The sequence below is a fragment of the Culex pipiens genome, chromosome 2 (genome assembly GCF_016801865.2).
Source record: "Culex pipiens pallens isolate TS chromosome 2, TS_CPP_V2, whole genome shotgun sequence".
NCBI classification, from domain to species: domain Eukaryota; kingdom Metazoa; phylum Arthropoda; class Insecta; order Diptera; family Culicidae; genus Culex; species Culex pipiens.
Window position 1 is genome coordinate 46,328,451 of NC_068938.1, and position 18,569 is coordinate 46,347,019.

Below are 18,569 nucleotides of genomic sequence, written 5' to 3' on the forward strand. Positions count from 1 at the left end.
GGACAAACAAACTAGAATAGTTAATATATATAATAAAACAGATTGAACGTACCTTTAATCATATTAATAACAGTTATGCCCAAATTTCTTACCAATTTTTTTCAACTGTTACATTTCTACAATAATGTATTGCGATTCCAAGTTTGAAGAATAGAGTAGTTAAAGTTTGTGAGGTAAGGGACAAGTTATAACAATAGCAAAATAAATAGATGGATAGATTTTACTAAATTTTATCTTAAAATAATAGGAAAAATCTAGCCTGTTTTGAAAATAGCCAATGCACCAATTGCAAACATACAGCATTTCACGCTCACACCGTATGGAGTAAGTGTGATAAACTATATGTCCACATTCGGCGCATCACCTTTTTCAAAATACAGGAAATGATAGAAGGAAGGCTCCATTATGTAGAGCGGAAGGCTTCTGCAACACTTAGAACTCAGACCAGGCATCCTCTGAAATAAGAGAGAAAGACAAATATTAAAATTGTGGTATTATCACTAAATCCTATCATCCTTTCACCCCCCAAGACATGGTCTATCCTTCGTGCCTTCGTGTCTTGGGTGATGGCGAATTCTACCTTCTTCAATGATCTTCGGACCACCTCCAACTAGAATTCACAACAGGACCTCCCTCGGCTCCAGTTTACAACATGACAGCGACGAGAACACAGCCGAATGGGAGTTGACAGTATTAAATGCATGCTATACCCTTTGCTTTGCTGGATACTTACTAATAGCAAAGGGCGAGAGTCCTGCGACTCTCAGCAATCATGAATACTGCCCATTTGCCACAAGGCCGTTGCAAATATTTTTCAAAGTTTATGTCGCCCCCCCCCCCCCCCCCCCCTTCAAAATTGGTCCGAAAAATCAGGGGTCAAAAAAATATTTTTTCAAAAAAATATCAAAATTTCATTGGAAATAGAAGTCTAATCAACTGAGAACAATCTAAAATGCCTTTTTCTGCATTGATAATCATATTTAACATGTTTGGACTCGTTTGAAAATATTTTGAACTTTAATGAAATTACAATGTACAGCACCGCAAAAACTTTTTTTTCTCGCAAAAATAAAATTTTCGTCAGTACTTAGAAATTTTGGAAATCAATGATTGCAAAACAACTGGACAGGTGTATGATGCATTTTAAAACACTTTTTTCATTCAAATGTTGACACCGTGGCCTGTAATTTCAATTTTTATTTTTTTTGCCCCCCCCCCCCCCCTAGACTTCGATCAGAGTCGAGGGACATAAACTTCAAAAAATATTTGACAACACGACTCGAATTTTTAAAAGCAGTTTTAGCGAAAATGCCGTAACATAAATAAGTTCTGTGTGTTGCAGCCGAACAGGATTTTTCAATGAAACTTTTGTTTGGAATTCGTGTGTTCGGTCAACTCGAGACAAAAAAGTGTCGAAAAAATAACCTTTAAATAAAGTGCTGGAAAGTAAAAATTTATAAAATATATATTTATATATTATAAAATTTCAATGAGTGCTATAATGACCAATTATTACCGAAGCTACACAACATTTCTGGTTTGTTTTTTTTTTTGAAATGGTCCAATAATCCAAATTTCCTGTTTTTGCTTTTTGGGTGTTTTTGAAACTGCCTTGAGTCAAGGGTATTAAAAACACCCAAAAAGCAAAAACTGAAAATTTGGTTTATTGGACCTTTTTTTTTTAAAAAAAAAAACTCCAGATTTTCGCTTTTTCAATTTTTGTGATGTAGAAATGTGATTTTCTAAATGATAGATTTAAGTTTAATTAAGATTTGATATGTATAACATGATTATAAAAAAATAAACTCAACCCCCGGTGGTTGGTGGGTTGGTCACTTTTCGTTTGACACTTTTTTAGTTTGTACACCGTTGGTTGGTCAAATTTGACTTAAGTCAAACTAAAAAGTGACGAACTGTCACTTTTTACATGGCGCTCACGCCATGTTTGGTAGTGTGTGTGAACTCCGTGTAAAAGGGGTGTCAAACTAAAAAGTGGCCCCGTTCGTTTGACAACAGTTGGTGTCAAACCATCGGGTTTTCAGTGTATAATGAAAGTTTATTTAAAATGAGACGTTTTTGCGACCAACAGCCATCGCTCTCTAATCTCACCAACACAAGGCAAGACTCAATTCGAGTATTCGAGAGAGAACCAGGGTTGCCAGGTTGCCAGATAAATCTGGGAATGCCAGATTTTTCAAGTGTCTGCCAGAATAAAGATTCGCCCTTCTCTGTGCCAGATATTGACAGATTTTGCCAGATTTTTTTACTTTAAGCCATTTTTGTACAACTTTTTGATTAAAATGAATGAATTTTATTGCAAATAAAATAAAATTGATTGTGTTTTCCTTAGAGATAATGTAACTTATCATTTTTGTGCCCATTAGGATGGCTCGACATGATCGATTTTTCAGAACAAAGTTTTTTCGGTCCCTTTTGGGTCCATGAACAACCCCCCAAAATTTGGGAGCGATTGGTTCAGCCCACACTTTGCGCAAAGCGATTCAATTTTGTATGGAATTTAGTATGGGAAAACCAACTTTTTTGTATTTAATCAGGGTGACCACTAAAATTTCATTTTTGCAATTCCGTCGTGAAACTACTTACTTTTCCTGTCATTCTTGAACAACGAAATAGCCTACTTTTCTGTACCAAAAATAACAGAATCGAATAGCAACACTTTTCAAAATAAATGCTGAAAAGTTCTACTTTTCAGCACTGAAATGAGTGCTGAAAAGTTGAACTTTTCAGCACTTGTTTCGAAAAGTAACACTTTTCAACATTTTTTTGATTTAATCGATTTATTGACAAAATACATGAAAATTTGACTTAAAATTTCACTCAATGGGTGTTTTTCGGAATTGCAAAAAATGTTGTATGGAACTCGTTGCTAAACTTGATTTTTTCAGCACTCTTCGTATTTATCCAACTCGGTGAACCTCGTTGGATAAATGTACGACTCGTGCTGAAAAAATCCTCTTTTTGCAACTTGTTGCATAAACTACTATTTGTAAATACAGAAACTAAACAACAAATAAAAAAAACTTCAATAATTGAATTTCATTATTTATGATTCAGAGTAGAAACACAAACAATTAATCTTTGAAAAGATAATCGAAAGTTCAACAATACTTATAACTTTCATGTTATTTTTTAAATTGGCAAACGTATAGTTTTTGATACTTCGTTTCAACTGGAAATGACACAAAGTTAAATATAACTGAACTTAAAATAGCGTTCCAATTTTTTTTTAAACTTCATCATTATTTTTAAACAAAGAATGCTTAAAACATGACTGCTGTTATTATTCAATCAAAGGATTTAGAAAAATGTCAAGGAATGCATAAAAAAACGTTTTTGCCAAGTTCCCTTTTTAATTTTGTAATTTTTGATATTGAATTTTCTAATCAATGTTAATTTATCTAGTGGTCAGTATTTAACTGTTTTTTTTCAATGATAATTCAGTTTGATATGATTTTATATTTTCCCACTTATTTTAAGCAAAATGTTTGAAGACATTTTTTTTAAAATTGCAATAACTGAAAATTTCTTGGATTATTGTTATTTTTTTTGCAATTTCAATATATTATTTATGTTTTCAAAACGAAAAAAGTTTTTCAATTTTGGATTTTATTCGATATTTAAGTTTTCCGAAAACTGAAAATAAGCTTTATCTATGGTAGGTAATTTACCCATACTCACAAAAAAAAGTTCAATGGCAACATTCGGAAAAAAAACAAATTTCAAATTACTAAATGAATTTAGTTAAACAATTAAAAATATTTACAAAAAAAAACCATTGCCAAACTCAAGTTAGAATCTGTTTTCAAATATTCAATTATGTGACAAAATTAAATAGAATCATAATTCTAAGGCTCTATTTTTATATCAGTTTTTCATTAACTTTACCTCTTGTTTGATGAACAAAAATTAATAGCGATCATTTGATTCATAAAAAATATTATGAAAATCTGTGTCAAAGACCCCAATATTCATTAAGATTTTGAATGCCTCAAATTTATTGAAATAGTGAAAAGAACCTTGAATTTAAAGTAAGTTACTATAGCAGAAATGAGTGAATTCAATTTGAAAATTGTACAAAATATTACAAAATAATTCAAGAGTTAAAAAATAATTTTCAAACAGGTATGCTCAGGGTTGCCAGGTTGCCAGATAAATCTGGGAATGCCAGATTTTTCAAGTGCCAGCCGGAATAAAGATTCATCCTTATCAGTGCCAGATATTGACAGATTTTGCCAGATTTTTCACTACATGTGCAATTTGAACAACTTTTTGATTAAAATGAACGAATTTAATTGAAAATTAAGAAAATAGAATTTGTTTTTTTTCAACAAAATATTAATTCAACATTTTTGAGGCCATAAAATTAGGTAAATCATCTGAAATCAACAAACTTTTGAATTAATTCATGTCTTTTCTTCCCTTCTAAATTAAGATTTATATTATTTTCGTCTGCCAGATTTTTCCAGATTTTTAATCGATACTTTGCCAGATTTTAAAAATTTTGACCTGGTAACCCTGGAGAGAACCAAAACAGTCTTCTCAGAGAGAGACAGGGAACGCATCTGCCGGTGGTAAACATTGGTTATGCAAGCCAATCTGTCAAAACAAAACGTGAGAGCATAAAGTTCAAAAATTTCTGTAAGTGAAGCATAACATTGTCCAGTAGAAATTCCCTAAAATTTCACAACATTTCAGATGCAATGAGATTCGGACGGTCCAAGCTGCCGGAACTAATCATCGTGACAGTGTTCGGCATCGGTGGCGGTTTCTACATCTTCCAGCCCGCGTTCAAGCAGTACCAGGTCGAACACAGCGGTGAACCCTCGTCGACCAAGACCAGTTCCGATTCCAAGTAAACCTTAGAAGCTAACATGTCCACCCTGGTCAACATGTACCGGGCGATGCGGGGTTCGCCGGCGGCCCTGCTCGGCGGAGCGATGCTCATCACCGGAACCGTTGTCGTGGGCTACAAGCGGCTGTACGAACCGTACGCGGCCCGGAAGCGGCGCGAGGAGTCCGAGTTCATTGCCGAGTACATCTTCCGGGCGGAACAGCACGCCAAGGGGCTTGAGGTGCCGGAGGGGTTTGGCGAACGGCACCAGGCGGACGGATGATACCGGCAGTTTTACTTTGATAATTTGGAGTAGTTTTGGGTTTTGTGGGGGAGGAGTAAGTTGTGTGAATAAAGAGAGTTAATGCTTAAAAGTGATTTTTTGAAGGATTGTGATATACGAACAATTCCAGCATGAACCGTTTACGCAAAATAATATAGTTTGTTTATATTCTGATAAAATCGTGCGAATCACAACTTCTGAGACCGCTAGTTGAAAAACAATCTCCATCTTCAAAGGACGAATAAAAAAGGGCCAAATCCGATAGACTCACTAGAACCGCCGCACATCCTTCAAGATCCGCACCGACACATCGCCGGACGCCATCGACAGATCGGCCACGCTGTCGTCCGCAACGCTATCGTCCGTGAGCGGCGTCTCGCGCTGGTAACGCAGCCGGCCCTCGTGCCGAATGACGAGCGTCGGCGAGCTGTTGATCAGTTTGTGCACCTTCTCACCGCCCGGAATGCGGACCGTCTTGCGCTCGTCGAGGACGTGAGCTCCACGTGAGCAGACGACGCCCTTGCGGGGAAGTGACGAGGCGTAACCTTCGGGTTCTTGGGGGGCGAAGTTGTTCTCCTTGACGCTCAGCACGCTTTCGCGGTTGTGCGGGTTGGTGTGCAGAACGTCGACCAGGTTCTGGTTGGGGCAGAAAATCTTGGCTTGAAGTGTCGTGTGCGGAGTCTTGTTGATGTACGTTCCGATGGGGGATTTGATGTGGTCGAACTTTTTGGCGGATTTGGGTAGTGGGAAGCGACTGACGAGCGGCTTCTTGAACGTGCCGCAGCTGCTTGAGCCGAAGGGCGGTGGTTGCTTGTGGGCGGAGTTGACCTTGCTTGCGCTGTGGGTGAAAAGCATTTGCTTAGCGCTGGACGCTGAGGTGGGTTGTTTGGGTTTAAGGTACCGGCCCGGGCTGGCGGGCGTCACCGGGGTCATCTCGGTCTTCTTCAGGATGGACGGACCTGGCAGCGACGGTTTCTTGCTCTTCTCCAGCTCTTGAGCTTGCTTCTGCTGCTGCATGACCTTCATGCCTTGACGCATCATAAATTCCATTTCTTCCATCGTATCGTTGAAGTGGTCCGGGATTTCGTCCAGCAGGGGTGAATCTGGGCGGTTCTCGAGCACGCTGGTGTCATTCAGGCAGAGCGAATTCTCCTGCAGGCTCGCGCTCGTTTCCAGCATGCTTGAGGCGTCCAACCGTTTGTCGCCACCCGGAAGAGAATCCTCAGCTTCGCTGGAGCTTGAATCCAACACGATTACGACGTCCTCATCAACCTCGCGACGATTCTCGATGCCCGTTTTGTTGACGACCGTCGTTTCAAAGCCAACACCGGCGCTGGAATCCGCCGTGCTGTTGATCGTCGATCCTTCCTCCGCCGTACGGTACACTTCGCTTCCGGTGATGATCGAGTAGTTGTCCGTTCCGCTGCCGTCCAGCTGTTGCTTCGCCGTGGCGTAACTCTCCAGTGATGTGTTCTTCGAGCTGGTCTGGTTAGCAGTTCCGGTCGTGGTCGTCTCGTTGATTGTGGCCTCTTCCAAAATCGTTGAAGGACGCAGCATGTGGACGCGTTTTATTGGGGAAAGCATCTTGTTGGCGGCCGTAGCGTGCAGTATTGAGTTCTCCCACATGCCTGATGGCTCCTCGATGTCCTCCAGCTGGGTCATCTCAGCTAGACAAGTTGGCTCACCCTTTGAGGAAGCTGAAATTAAATTGATATTTAAAAATCGAACTTAAACGACTCAAACTCTAAAATCTCACCCCTCTTCATCTGCACCGTATAATCTAGCGACGGCGGTGGCATCTCCGCGTCCAGCTGGGACTCCTCCGCGTCTCCTCCCGCACCCAGATTAATTGAACCACACAGCCGCTCCATCGCTTCGAAGCTCTCGTCTGTGGTCTTGTGGATCGAATCCTGCTCGATGATCGTACTGTCGTTGCACCGGAACCGAGAGTCACCGCCACCAACATCCCTAGAATGTCCCGTCACCAAACTGTCCTCATCCTCGGTGGTACTGTCCAACCCAACAGCCGCCAACCGATCCTCGATCATCTTCTTCCGTTTGCGCTCAATCATCGCCTGAAAGCTCTCGTCCAGCTCAAACGAAGAATCGTCCGAACCTTCCGAAGATGGGATCCTATTCGGAATTGCTGGGTTGCTTCTGAAATTGAGAAACCAAAAATTAATCATGTTTACCTGACACACACTCTAACTCAAACTTTTTAAATATCTTTTGGCCAACGGATCGGATCAACTTGGTGAATGCCATCGTCAGAAACTCTTCCATTAGCCCCAAACCCATAAAATTTTGGGACCAAACTTGTCACTTCCTTCAAACTCCCGGCCTACTACATATTCCCAAAAACATTAACTTACTGCAACCGGAGATAGTACTGCCTCAGTTCCTCCATCGTAGGCGATCCGAAGTACACTTCCGGCTGCTGCTGCTCCTGGCCGGGAGAGCCAATGTTGGACATATTGCTAACACACAAATCTACCTGCTCTCGAAAAAATAACAAAACCGTTGCAACCTGCGATGGCGGATTCGTTTGCGCTGCCGCCCGTGAATGAACAGGACGACAAGGAAACTGCAGGAAAACGGTTTATTTTTTGAACGGTTTTGCGCGGCTTCTTCTGTCAAAGTGGGGGGGTTTGTTTCATGGCTTTCTACCTAAGGTACTCGCGATTGAGTGTGTAGTAGTGCGGTTGTCAAAATCGTTATCTCTGACTCTCTCACTCCACTGACACTGACATTGTTTATGTTTTGGTTTTTCTGGCACGGTCCATTGTTCGTTTGTTATTGTTTTGGTTTTAGTGGCACGGAGTCATGCACTCACACTAATGCAAAGGAAGATCGCGAGTACCTATGATATACAGCCTTGGGTTTGTTTGCTGTTTATCTGCAAGAAAACTGCTGGAAAACCAGTGAAGTTTGACAGTTCGCGTTTAGTAGGGTAGTGTTGCCAGACCGGTGCACCACCGCGGTGGATGGTGTCGAATGGATAAAAAGTACTCAAAGTTTAGGTAGCTTGAAAAATTATTCCAACTTTGGCGATTGGACTCGCAATCCAAAAGTCGTCATTTCGAATCCTGGAGTGGGAGGTTTTTTGAAGTAATAAGTGATTTAGGTGCTCTCCCTATTCAAGCCTCTGGACTCCAAAGTTCGAACAGAAACTTCCAAAAGAGACCACGAAAAACCTGTGGGTAGTTTTTTGTCTTGTTTTTTCGTTTTTTGTTTTTTTTGTTTGTTAATTCAAATTCTTTGTGAGGCTGTAACTCAGAAAATAATTGCCTGATTTTCAAAGTTCCAGGAAACAAATTACATGAAATTTTATCAGCTATTCAATCAGGGGACCATCCATAAACCACGTGGACACTTTAGGGGCGGGGTATGGCGATTGTCCACGATCCATAAAAAAAAGTTTTTTTTTGTATGGACAATTCGACGCCAACATTTCAAAAAGCATCATGTACACAACATCCTTTTTGAGAAAAACGCATTTGAATGTTGAGCATCCATTTTCAATTCCCATTTTAATATAAAAGCAAAATAAGATGTTCTGATGATAACAAACGCTGAAAAACCTTGCTTTTATTGATAATTGATCATCCAAATTCAATAAAACATTATTTTCGTAATTTTATTTGAGAAAAACAAACATAACTTCTTTTGAAATCACCAACGTCTATATCACCCTGCTGTCATTGAGGGGGACGCTTTGCTATGATTCGTTTTTCTTCGCCGGCGCTTTGTTCATGTTGCTTTTTTTCGTCACGAGGTTCATGTAGTCTTTTGTTTGACAGGTTGACAGGGCTATATAAACAGGGACTGCTGATGGCAGAGATTTTGTTTATGTTACTTTATTTAAAATCATGATTAAACAGACTTTACTGAAGTAACTTTTGCTCATTTTTGGTGGAGGTAGGTTATTAGGAGTACTTTCAGAATATACAATAACTCAGAAAGTGTCAAAATGTACATGATGTCTTTTGAAATGTTACCGTCGAATTGTCCACGAGGGGGGGGGGGGGGGTGTAACAGAATCCCAAAAAAGTGTCCACCTGGTTTATGGATGGTCCCCAGCCATTCCACGTCAAACAGGAAGTCTCCAAATCAAAATCAAGTGTTAAGTGTTCCGGTTTGGCTCAAATTTGGAGTGGGGGTTCTTTGACCCAAATAATTAGACCCGTATTTTTTGTTTGGCGGTTAGGGTGCTCCTATCCGAAATAGGGTGGTCCACAAAATTGAATTTTTCGTCGATTTTCGCAAAAAACCTCATTTTTCAAAAAAAAAATTTTCCGGATATATAAAAATATCATATCTCCGGATCGGCTGAAGGAAAAATATGTGGAGGTTCGAAAAAGCTAGCTAAATATTTGAAAAGGTCCTATGAAAATGTCATTTGTTAATTTGATGGTCTCGGGACCAAAGCGCTCATATTTTACATAACATATGCAAAAAATGCGGATATCCATTAACACGATTCGGAGATATGATTTTTTGAACATAAAAACTACGAATTACGAAAAGGGGTAAAAATCTACTTTTTTCACTAAAACTGCGATAACATGAAAATCTCAGCGATAACCTATACATGTTTGGGTACCAAAATTTTCGTAATTGAAAGACGCAACTTTTGGTATATAAAATACTTTTCGATTGCTTATTCAATTTTGCTTTTAAAAATGATTTATAATATTTTTTTGTCCAGATTTTTGATATTTTTTTTTAAGTGTATTTATCAAAAATTCACAGGAAGGTGCTGTGTCCTATCCCTCGCCTAGACCAGACCAAAATCCATGATAAAGCTGTCAGACCAAATCTGTCGGACAAAGACTGTCAGACCAAAGAGCAAAAATTAAACAATCTTGGTCTTCGACGTAGGTGCACACAAATCAAGAAAAGAAAATTTGAAAAAGAATTTTATTTTTCCAATTCAATGACTGGTTTTGGACTGCAAAATTGAAAGTTCGCCAAAAAATACACCTGAACAATCTTGAAATTATTTATGCGGATTTGTGATTCCTCTCGTTCCATCATTCCCTTGAAAATTCATATCTCCTCCCATTTTTGCACAATCACGCACTACGCGGTTAGGAATTCAACTTTTAGTCATAAAAAGTTAAATATAAAAATGAGAAAAATCCGTGTACAGTCATCCCACATATTCGGAACGGTTTCCAGATTGGCCAATGTTCAAAAAATCATAGCAAATCGATAATTGAACTTAATGATTCGTTTTTACCATTATTTGAAAGCTTTTCTTGCGATCTTTCGAATGCTGTATCAAACATCTGCAAATTTTTAACTTTTATATGAAGTTTTTGAAGAATTTCTTGGACTCTTGAAATCCACAAATTCGGAACACTTTTTTCTTACGAATGTAAACAAACTTTGGATCTCTCCAGGAGTACATATTTATTACCAAATAATGATTTCACACACTGAAACCAAACACACTCAAGCTTAGCGATGTTTTATACATGGTTCGATAACTTTTTTGTGAAAATATCAGTTAAATTCAGGTGTTCCACAATTGTGGGAGGCACAATAACATCCCACAATTATGAAACATGCCATTTGGAGGCAGTATTTTGCTGCTCTGGACAAAATAGTCTTGGAATGAAGTTTTTTGTTCAAAAAGTATTACTTTTCCTAGTGAAATAGCAAGATAATGTCCAAATGAAAGTTCTAAAAAGCAACTTTTGGCATGCTATTGACAAATTATCTTAAAAGTGTTCCGAATTTGTGGGTGTTCCGAATATGTGGGATGACTGTACCTGTTTTTGACGGAAAAGTCATAACCTACAGCTTAGAGGAATACATCAAATCGATCAGAAAATCCCTTCTCAAGATAAAAAAAAATAGACATTTTAATACCCATTTTGACCAGCCCCCAAAATTGGAAATGGAAAAACTAATAATACAAAATAACTTATTTTGATATAGGAGAATGCATGGCCAAATAAAATAATACAATGAAAATTAGATTTTTAGCAAAACATTGCAATAATGCCAAAGTGTAAACAAAGCGTCTATCCTGCTCGTTCCTAACGTTAACGTTAACTGACGTGAGCAGGATAGACTCTTTGTTTATACTTCGGCTTCGGCCCTTTTACATTGTTTCGCAAATTTTGCGAAATCATAGAAAACACTTAGAAAAATTTTTTGGTGTCTTTCAAATTTATGATTTTAGAAATTATTTGTTACTTTTTATTACAAATCTTCAACAGCAAACAAAATAATATCATTTTAAAAAAATAAGCAATATTAAAAACAAAAAGCTTTCACTCATTTCAAATAAGTGAAACAAAATAAACGTGTAAACAAATTATCAACGATTTTCTGGCAACCCTGACACCAGCTGATTGATTAAAATTTAATCAACAACGTCATTTTTGTTTTGATTCGGCTCTTGAACATTATCACATCACGATTCAATTATTTTTCGTTTTTATTTCATTTAAATCCCGCTCCTCCAAAATGCTTCGTGCCATCCAAAAGTCTTTCAGCCCTGCACTGGCCAGATCTTATACAACGGTAAGTCCGAACCAAGATTATCCAATCGACAGCCACACGAAAAATTTCCATTTCTCTTATCAGCTGAGCAAATGTAATCAATCTTGTCCCCTTAGAAACTAGCCCAACCCACGGCGGTACGGATCGTCGAGGTGGGCCCTCGGGATGGTCTGCAGAACGAGCCGACGATCCTGCCGGCGGCCACCAAAATCGAGCTGATCAATGCCCTTTCGGAGACGGGCCTGCGCACGATCGAGGTGACCAGCTTCGTCAGTGCCAAGTGGGTGCCCCAGATGGGCGACAACAGCGAGGTGCTGCGGGGGATCAACAAGGTGCCCGGAATCAGCTATCCGGTGCTGACGCCCAACCTGAAGGGATTCGAAGCGGCGGTGAGTTATCTTGAGCAGGTGTGTTGAGGGTGGAATTTTAAGGAATTTATTTGTAGATTGCAGCCGGTGCTGAGGAAGTGGCCGTTTTCGGTGCCGCCTCCGAGAGCTTCACCAAGAAGAACGTCAATTGCTCAATCGAGGAGAGCTTGGCCCGCTTCCAGGACGTGATGGATGCTGCGAAAAAGGCGCAGGTCAAAGTCAGAGGATACGTTTCGACGGTCGTTGGTGAGGACAATCATGAACCATGTTTAAACATCATCAGACCTAACCAACTCCTTCCTCCAGGTTGCCCTTACGAGGGCAAAATCAAGCCTTCGGCCGTGGTCCGAGTCGTTGACAAGTTGCTCGAAATGGGCTGCTACGAGATTTCCCTGGGCGACACCATCGGCGTTGGAACGCCGGGAAGCTTCACCGAAATGCTCCGCGAGGTCACCCGAATCGCTCCGGTCAACATGCTGGCCGTTCACTGTCACGACACGTACGGTCAGGCCCTGCCCAATATCCTAACGTCGCTGGATTTCGGAATCGCAGTCGTGGACGCATCGATTTCCGGCCTCGGAGGATGTCCGTACGCGCGGGGGGCGTCCGGAAATGCCGCCACCGAGGACGTGGTTTACATGTTGCACGGGCTTGGCATTGAGACCGGCATCGATTTGCCGCGGTTGGTCAATGTGGGGAAGTTTATCAGCGAAAAGTTGGGTCGCCAGTCGGAGTCGAAGGTGAATCGGGCCATGCGGAAGACCAAGTGCTGAAGGTTGATTTGCGGAGCGAGTTTGGACCATGTTTGTTAGCGGGTGATAAGAGCATTTATTAGACTAAGCTTACCAGATTTTTTGATGAAATTTTGAAAATAAAGTTTATGACGTTTAACAATTTAAACCTGTGTTTTAGCTTCCTCACTTAACTGATATACTGGCACTTAGATAAAACTAATTTTTCTCGATTCGTCCAATTTTCAAAGATTCAGAGAGAAAATTTTCGCAGGCTTACAAAAATATTTCTATTTGAGGACGGCTACGACTTTCCTTTGGGACCATCCATTTTTCATCAATTTCAAATTCTACGACCCAGTTTTAGTCAAATTTGAATGTTTGATTGCCTATTAAATTAAAAAATCTAGAGTTTTTTTAAAGAACCTATAAACTATTGTCTTTCATATGTTTATACTGCCGTTCTACGCATAATTGTCCCATGTTCAAAAAAGGGCAACTGAGAAAAACGCGATTGAAATTTTTCGACCGATTTCTGTGTTTCTACGCATAGTTGTCCCGAGGGTTCCTTTACGCCCTATGTGTCCCTAATCACCCCCGTTATCACTTTATCATCCTTATTTGTTATCCTCTTGCTATACAACAGGTAAACAAGACACAATACTTCGTAAAACTGATGATTTCGCGTAAGAAAATATTTGGTGGGACAATTATGCGTAGAAGTGGACGATGGGACAAACAGACTTGGTGTTGTTTTTCATGAGTTTCCGAACAAAGTACTTAATTTTATGTGTTTTCCTAAAAGAATACTTAAAAAAAAAAATAAACTTAAAAATGACAAAAAGTCAGAATCGTCCAAAAATGACATGGGACAATTATGCTTGGAACGGCAGTATAGGACCTATTAAAAAAAACTCTAGAAAAGCATATTTTTGTTTTGACCGCCATCTACTGCCGTTCTACGCATAATTGTCCCATGTTCAAAAAAGTGCAACTGAGAAAAACGCTACTGAAATTTTTAGACCGATTTCTGTGTTTCTACGCATAATTGTCCCGTGGGTTCCTACCTGCCCTATGTGTCCCTAATTGCCCCAGTTAGTAGTTTATCACTCTTACTTATGATCCTCTTGCTATACAATAGGTAAACAAGACATAATGCTTCGTTAAACTAATGATTCCATAAGAGAAAATACTTGGTGGGACAATTATGCGTAGAAGTGTAACGATGGGACAAACAGACTTGGTGTTGTTTTTGATGAGTTTCCGAACAAAGTACTAGATTTTATGGGTTTTTCGAAAAGTATACGACAAACTCAACTTAAAAATGTCAAAAGGTCAAAATCGTCCAAAAATGACATGGGACAATTATGCGTAGAACGGCAGTCTAGGATTTTAAAATTCTGAATCACTTTAGAATAGTTTTGGGACTCAATAATCATATATAAGAAAACGAAAAAAAAAATGTTGTGTTTCGATTATCCAAAGTAAAATTTTGCCAAGGCCTTCGGATAATCGAGTCCGGACTGTAATTGAAAAAAAAAACATTATTTTTAATTTTCGAAAATTTTAACCTAAAAGTGACATAAATTAAAAACGGTGCAGTATACCAGAAATTAGATGATTTACTTTCAAATTTGATTTACCTTTGAAAAAAATATAAATAATATAAATACATTTTTCCATAAATTTGATTTACCATTGAAAAAAAAAATTGACTGCATCTTTGATATTTTTCAAAAATCAAATTTTTATAAATTCATATCTCTAAAAGCAGATTTTGGTGCTCAAATAATGTCCTTTTGAAAAAATAATTTGCAAAATATTTGCAACGGCACATTCGGGAACAACAAAAAAACGTTACTTAATCCACCTTTAGGTGGTTGGTGCCTTCCTCACATTCATAAAGTCAATACATTCAGTAAAAATAGCAACATTCCCTTAACATGTTTAACAAATCAACTTCATTACTCATTTCTTTTGATAGGGTTCGCAGACCTTCAATATTTCTGGCTCATCGGCAAGGTCTGATAAAAAACCTTTTAAACGATAGTACGCATGGAAGATTCAGACAATATTTCTATCACAATATCTGAGATCCGGCCTCCAAAAAGTGTATAAATAACACTTAAGTGCTAATAACTTTTGATAGGGTTGTCAGATCCTTGATGTTTTAGGTTTATTTGAAAGGTCTTTCGATTATCTAACTAACGATAGGTCGCATGATGGACCTGGAAATTATTTTTATTGAATATCTGAGATCCGGCTTCCAAAAAGTGTATAAATAACACTTAAGTGCCAATATCTTTTGATAGGGTTGTCAGATCCTTGATGTTTTAGGCTCATTTGAAAGGTCTTTCGATTATCTAACTAACGATGGGTCGCATGATGGACCCGGACATCATTTTCATTGAAATATCTGAGATCCGGCCTCCAAAAAGTGTATAAATAACACTTAAGTGCTAATAACTTTTGATAGGGTTGTCAGATCTTCAATGTTTTGGGCTCATTGGAAAGGTCTTTTTAATACCTTTCTGAAAATGTATAACATGATAAGGTTTCTTGCAAAAACCACCCTTTTTACAATCTTCCGGACTTTATTCAAAATCGTTTTTTTAGCATAACTTTTGAAGTACTTTACTAAACTTCATAATTTTTAATAGGGACTTATGGGACCCCAAGACAAATCGAATGAGACCAAAACGGTCCAAATCGGTTAAGCCAGTGCTGAGATAATCGAGTGCATATTTTTTGGTGCACAGACCCACATCCCTACACACACACACACACACACAGACATTTGCTCAGAATTTGATTCTGAGTCGATATGTATACGTGAAGGTGGGTCTAGGAGGTCAAATTAAGAAGTTCGTTTTTCGAGTGATTTTATAGCCTTTCCTCAGTAAAGTGAGGAAGGCAAAAACGATTTGTGCCAAACATTTTCCAACCAGCCTAGAAGAGGGATGAGAATCGCTGTTTTAGACTATTAAAAAGTGAAGCCAATTAAAAAAAAAACTTAAATTTAAAAAAAATTGGAAAGAAGATAAAAAAAACCATAACAATTAAGATGCAAACCCGGATTTCTATTCTGTTGTGGACGGCAAAACTGCGAGAGTGTCCACCAGAAAGTCGTGTCCTTTCGTACACTCTGCGCGCCGCTGGGCTCTCCAGTTGCAGCATAGCTGTCACTGGTTGATGCCGTGACAGCGCATATATGGATCTGTCATTTTAAAGTGTTGTTATGTTTTGTTGATTCTTTCGTTGTTCGTGAATAAATGTAGTCGTTCGTTTGTTAGTTCTAGTAAAGAATCTTGTTTTAATTTGTTTGTTTCTGTCCGTAATCGTCTGGTTCTTGTGGTGTGGACCGCGTTAAGACGGGTCGCGGCCGGATCCAACAGTGGCGACGAGGATTTTAGCCGGATTTGGCCGGAGAGCAAAATCGTTCGCTCGTCCCGGCACCCGCGCGTTTTGAGGAGGCGAAATCGACCATGGAGGAAAACGGTCTGGAGCGCGATGGCGACATGCAGCGGACTCATCAGCAGGAACAATATGGTGAGCTTGATGGAGTCCCGGCTCAACAGTCGCAGCGGCCACCAGTTTTCCCGGCCCGGCAGTAGTGCGAAACTCCTCTCCCTTGCCCGTCATCACCCGAGAATGCAGCGGCAGCGCAGGTGATAAGCGGTGATTTCGAGCTGCAGGAAATTATGCAGCAGCACAATTTGGCCATGGTGCAGCTGATTCAGCATCAGAACGACGACTTCTCGCAGATGATGGTGTCTCTGCAGGAGATATTCTTCGATTGGTGCGTGTCGAGTTTGGCGTTGACCGGAGGTTTGGAGACCTTGCCGGTGGAATCAACGAGCCGTAACGACTTGGTACCTGAAGAAGGTGGAGAGCTGCGGTTCGAGTGTGAGCGACTTCTCGCTCCGGAGCACGTTGGGAAAATCGATCCTTGCTCCCCGGAAGTAGATACGGCACAGCTCGGCATGGAGTGCAGCTGTATGGAGCCGTTTGCAACTGAGAGGGGGAGGCAGGAAGAAGAAGACACGGTAAGCATGCAGCTGGAACGGTCGCAGGTCGAGGCGAACGGATTTCCTCGACGCCTGGCAGATACCGCGCGCATCGTCACCGTGATCACCGATGAACCGTGGACTGGGAGTAGCTCGTCGCTCCAAGATGAGTTTTGCGGTAAAGCAGCAAGCAGCAGTCGTCGACAATCCGTCGGAATGTTCGTTACTGAGAAGTTGAAGTTCGCCAGCAGAGAAGAAGTCGTCTTCGGCCAAGTTCCCGCGGTGTTTATAAGCCGGGATGTGCCGAGATTCGTCCTACACCACAAAAGAGCCATTCGGAGAGCGAGAATAATAAAGCTGTTTCGCTCTCACCGACCTCGTCTGCGCCCAAGAACAAGATGGAAGTTTGTGGCGCCAGTCCGTCGAAGCGTGAACCATTGCTGCGTAGTTTTTGTTCACCGTTTCCTGAGCGAGTCAGATCTCCTCGCTGTTCTTCCTGGTCCGAAGAACCCGAGTCGAGTCTGGAAGTTGACCTTCGGAATTTAGAAGGGGAGATGATGTGGACGGCAAAACTGCAAGAGTGTCCACCAGAAAGTCGTGTCCTTTCGTACACTCTGCGCGCCGCTGGGCTCTCCAGTTGCAGCATAGCTGTCACTGGTTGATGCCGTGACAGCGCATATATGTGATCTGTCATTTTAAAGTATTGTTATGTTTTGTTGATTCTTTCGTTGTTCGTGAATAAATGTAGTCGTTCGTTTGTTAGTTCTAGTAAAGAATCTTGTTTTAATTTGTTTGTTTCTGTCCGTAATCGTCTGGTCCTTGTGGTGTGGACCGCGTTAAGACGGGTTGCGGCCGGATCCAACATATTCAAAAGTACATTACAGAAATTCTGTAAAGTGCACCGTATTCGAAGTAAATCCATTCAAAGTTCGACTTTTGCGAAAATTGGAAAAAGACGTAAAACGGAAAATTATCATCATAAATTCTTTGATATTTAGATTTTTTAAAGCATAAGCATAACAATATTTAAAACTTTGTTTTGTATAGATAGGGAGTCCACTTAAATCCTATTTTCGATTTCTCGACTTTTCCAGAATTCCTATTATATTTTCTCCCCAAAAAAGTTATTGCTTAAACTATTTTTAAAAAACCGACCAAACATGAGTAAAAATTGAAACTGAACAAACAACAATTACAAAAAATATACTTGAGGCATGGAAGTACTCATAACTTCGACGGTAGAAAAAAAATACAAGAACAAGCAAAAATAACTATAAAAATATGAATAACTCAAAAATACATAAGATTTTACGGTGCATTTTAAACATTTACAAACATTGAGTTATTTTCCTTTTATCATTTCATCATTATTTTTTTCAAGAAACGCCTAGGCACAGCTTTATGGCTTTATTTTTTTCAAAATAAATATCTAAGAGTTCACGAAAAATAATGTGTTTATCGAGTTTCCTTCTTAATTTTGTTTATTTTAATATTTGATTCTAGAAATTCATGTTGATTTTATGTCAATGAAAAATAGATTTTGATAAAGATTCATCCTTTACCGCTTTTTTGGTAAAGTTTTTAAGAGATTTATTTTTAAACATTTTTTGATGTTTGATTAAAAAAATCAATTTTATTTGTTTTTCATATTTTAAAAAGCAAAAAAGGGTTTAAAGTGTTTTTGACAGCAAACGAGCAACCTTTCGATTTTTTTAGATAGATTTGAAGTTTAAAAGCAAGGGTGCCCAATGTTTTGAAAACCAAGCCAAATTTGAAGATCACATCACATGAGCTTGCAGGCCAGATGTGAAA

General features: G+C 39.5%; 3 protein-coding genes across 4 annotated transcripts; 2 read left to right on the top strand and 1 right to left on the bottom strand.

Annotated features, from left to right (window-relative positions):
* The first annotated feature begins 4,632 nt into the window (after positions 1 to 4,632).
* LOC120416781 (uncharacterized) lies at positions 4,633 to 5,221 on the top strand. The gene is made up of 2 exons (XM_052707199.1): positions 4,633 to 4,659; positions 4,717 to 5,221. The coding sequence occupies exon 2, from the start codon at positions 4,893 to 4,895 to the stop codon at positions 5,133 to 5,135; it is 243 nt and encodes an 80-aa protein (XP_052563159.1). The 5' UTR covers positions 4,633 to 4,659; positions 4,717 to 4,892; the 3' UTR covers positions 5,136 to 5,221.
* Positions 5,222 to 5,321: 100 nt separating this feature from the next.
* LOC120416779 (uncharacterized) lies at positions 5,322 to 7,494 on the bottom strand. 2 transcript variants are annotated; one of them, XM_052707195.1, is made up of 4 exons: positions 7,351 to 7,494; positions 6,892 to 7,292; positions 6,037 to 6,832; positions 5,322 to 5,973 (listed from the first exon to the last, which is right to left on the bottom strand). In XM_052707195.1, exons 1-4 carry the CDS (start codon positions 7,431 to 7,433, stop codon positions 5,406 to 5,408), a joined length of 1,848 nt encoding a protein of 615 aa, XP_052563155.1. In that variant the 5' UTR covers positions 7,434 to 7,494; the 3' UTR covers positions 5,322 to 5,405. The 2 variants fall into 2 exon arrangements, with proteins under 2 accessions (XP_052563155.1, XP_039434579.1); XM_039578645.2 differs by having other exon boundaries at positions 5,322 to 6,832.
* A 4,010-nt stretch (positions 7,495 to 11,504) lies between these two features.
* Positions 11,505 to 12,919, top strand: LOC120416775 (hydroxymethylglutaryl-CoA lyase, mitochondrial). Its single transcript, XM_039578639.2, has 4 exons — positions 11,505 to 11,672; positions 11,768 to 12,040; positions 12,097 to 12,265; positions 12,326 to 12,919. Exons 1-4 carry the CDS (start codon positions 11,616 to 11,618, stop codon positions 12,790 to 12,792), a joined length of 966 nt encoding a protein of 321 aa, XP_039434573.1. The 5' UTR covers positions 11,505 to 11,615; the 3' UTR covers positions 12,793 to 12,919.
* The last annotated feature ends 5,650 nt before the right edge of the window (positions 12,920 to 18,569 follow it).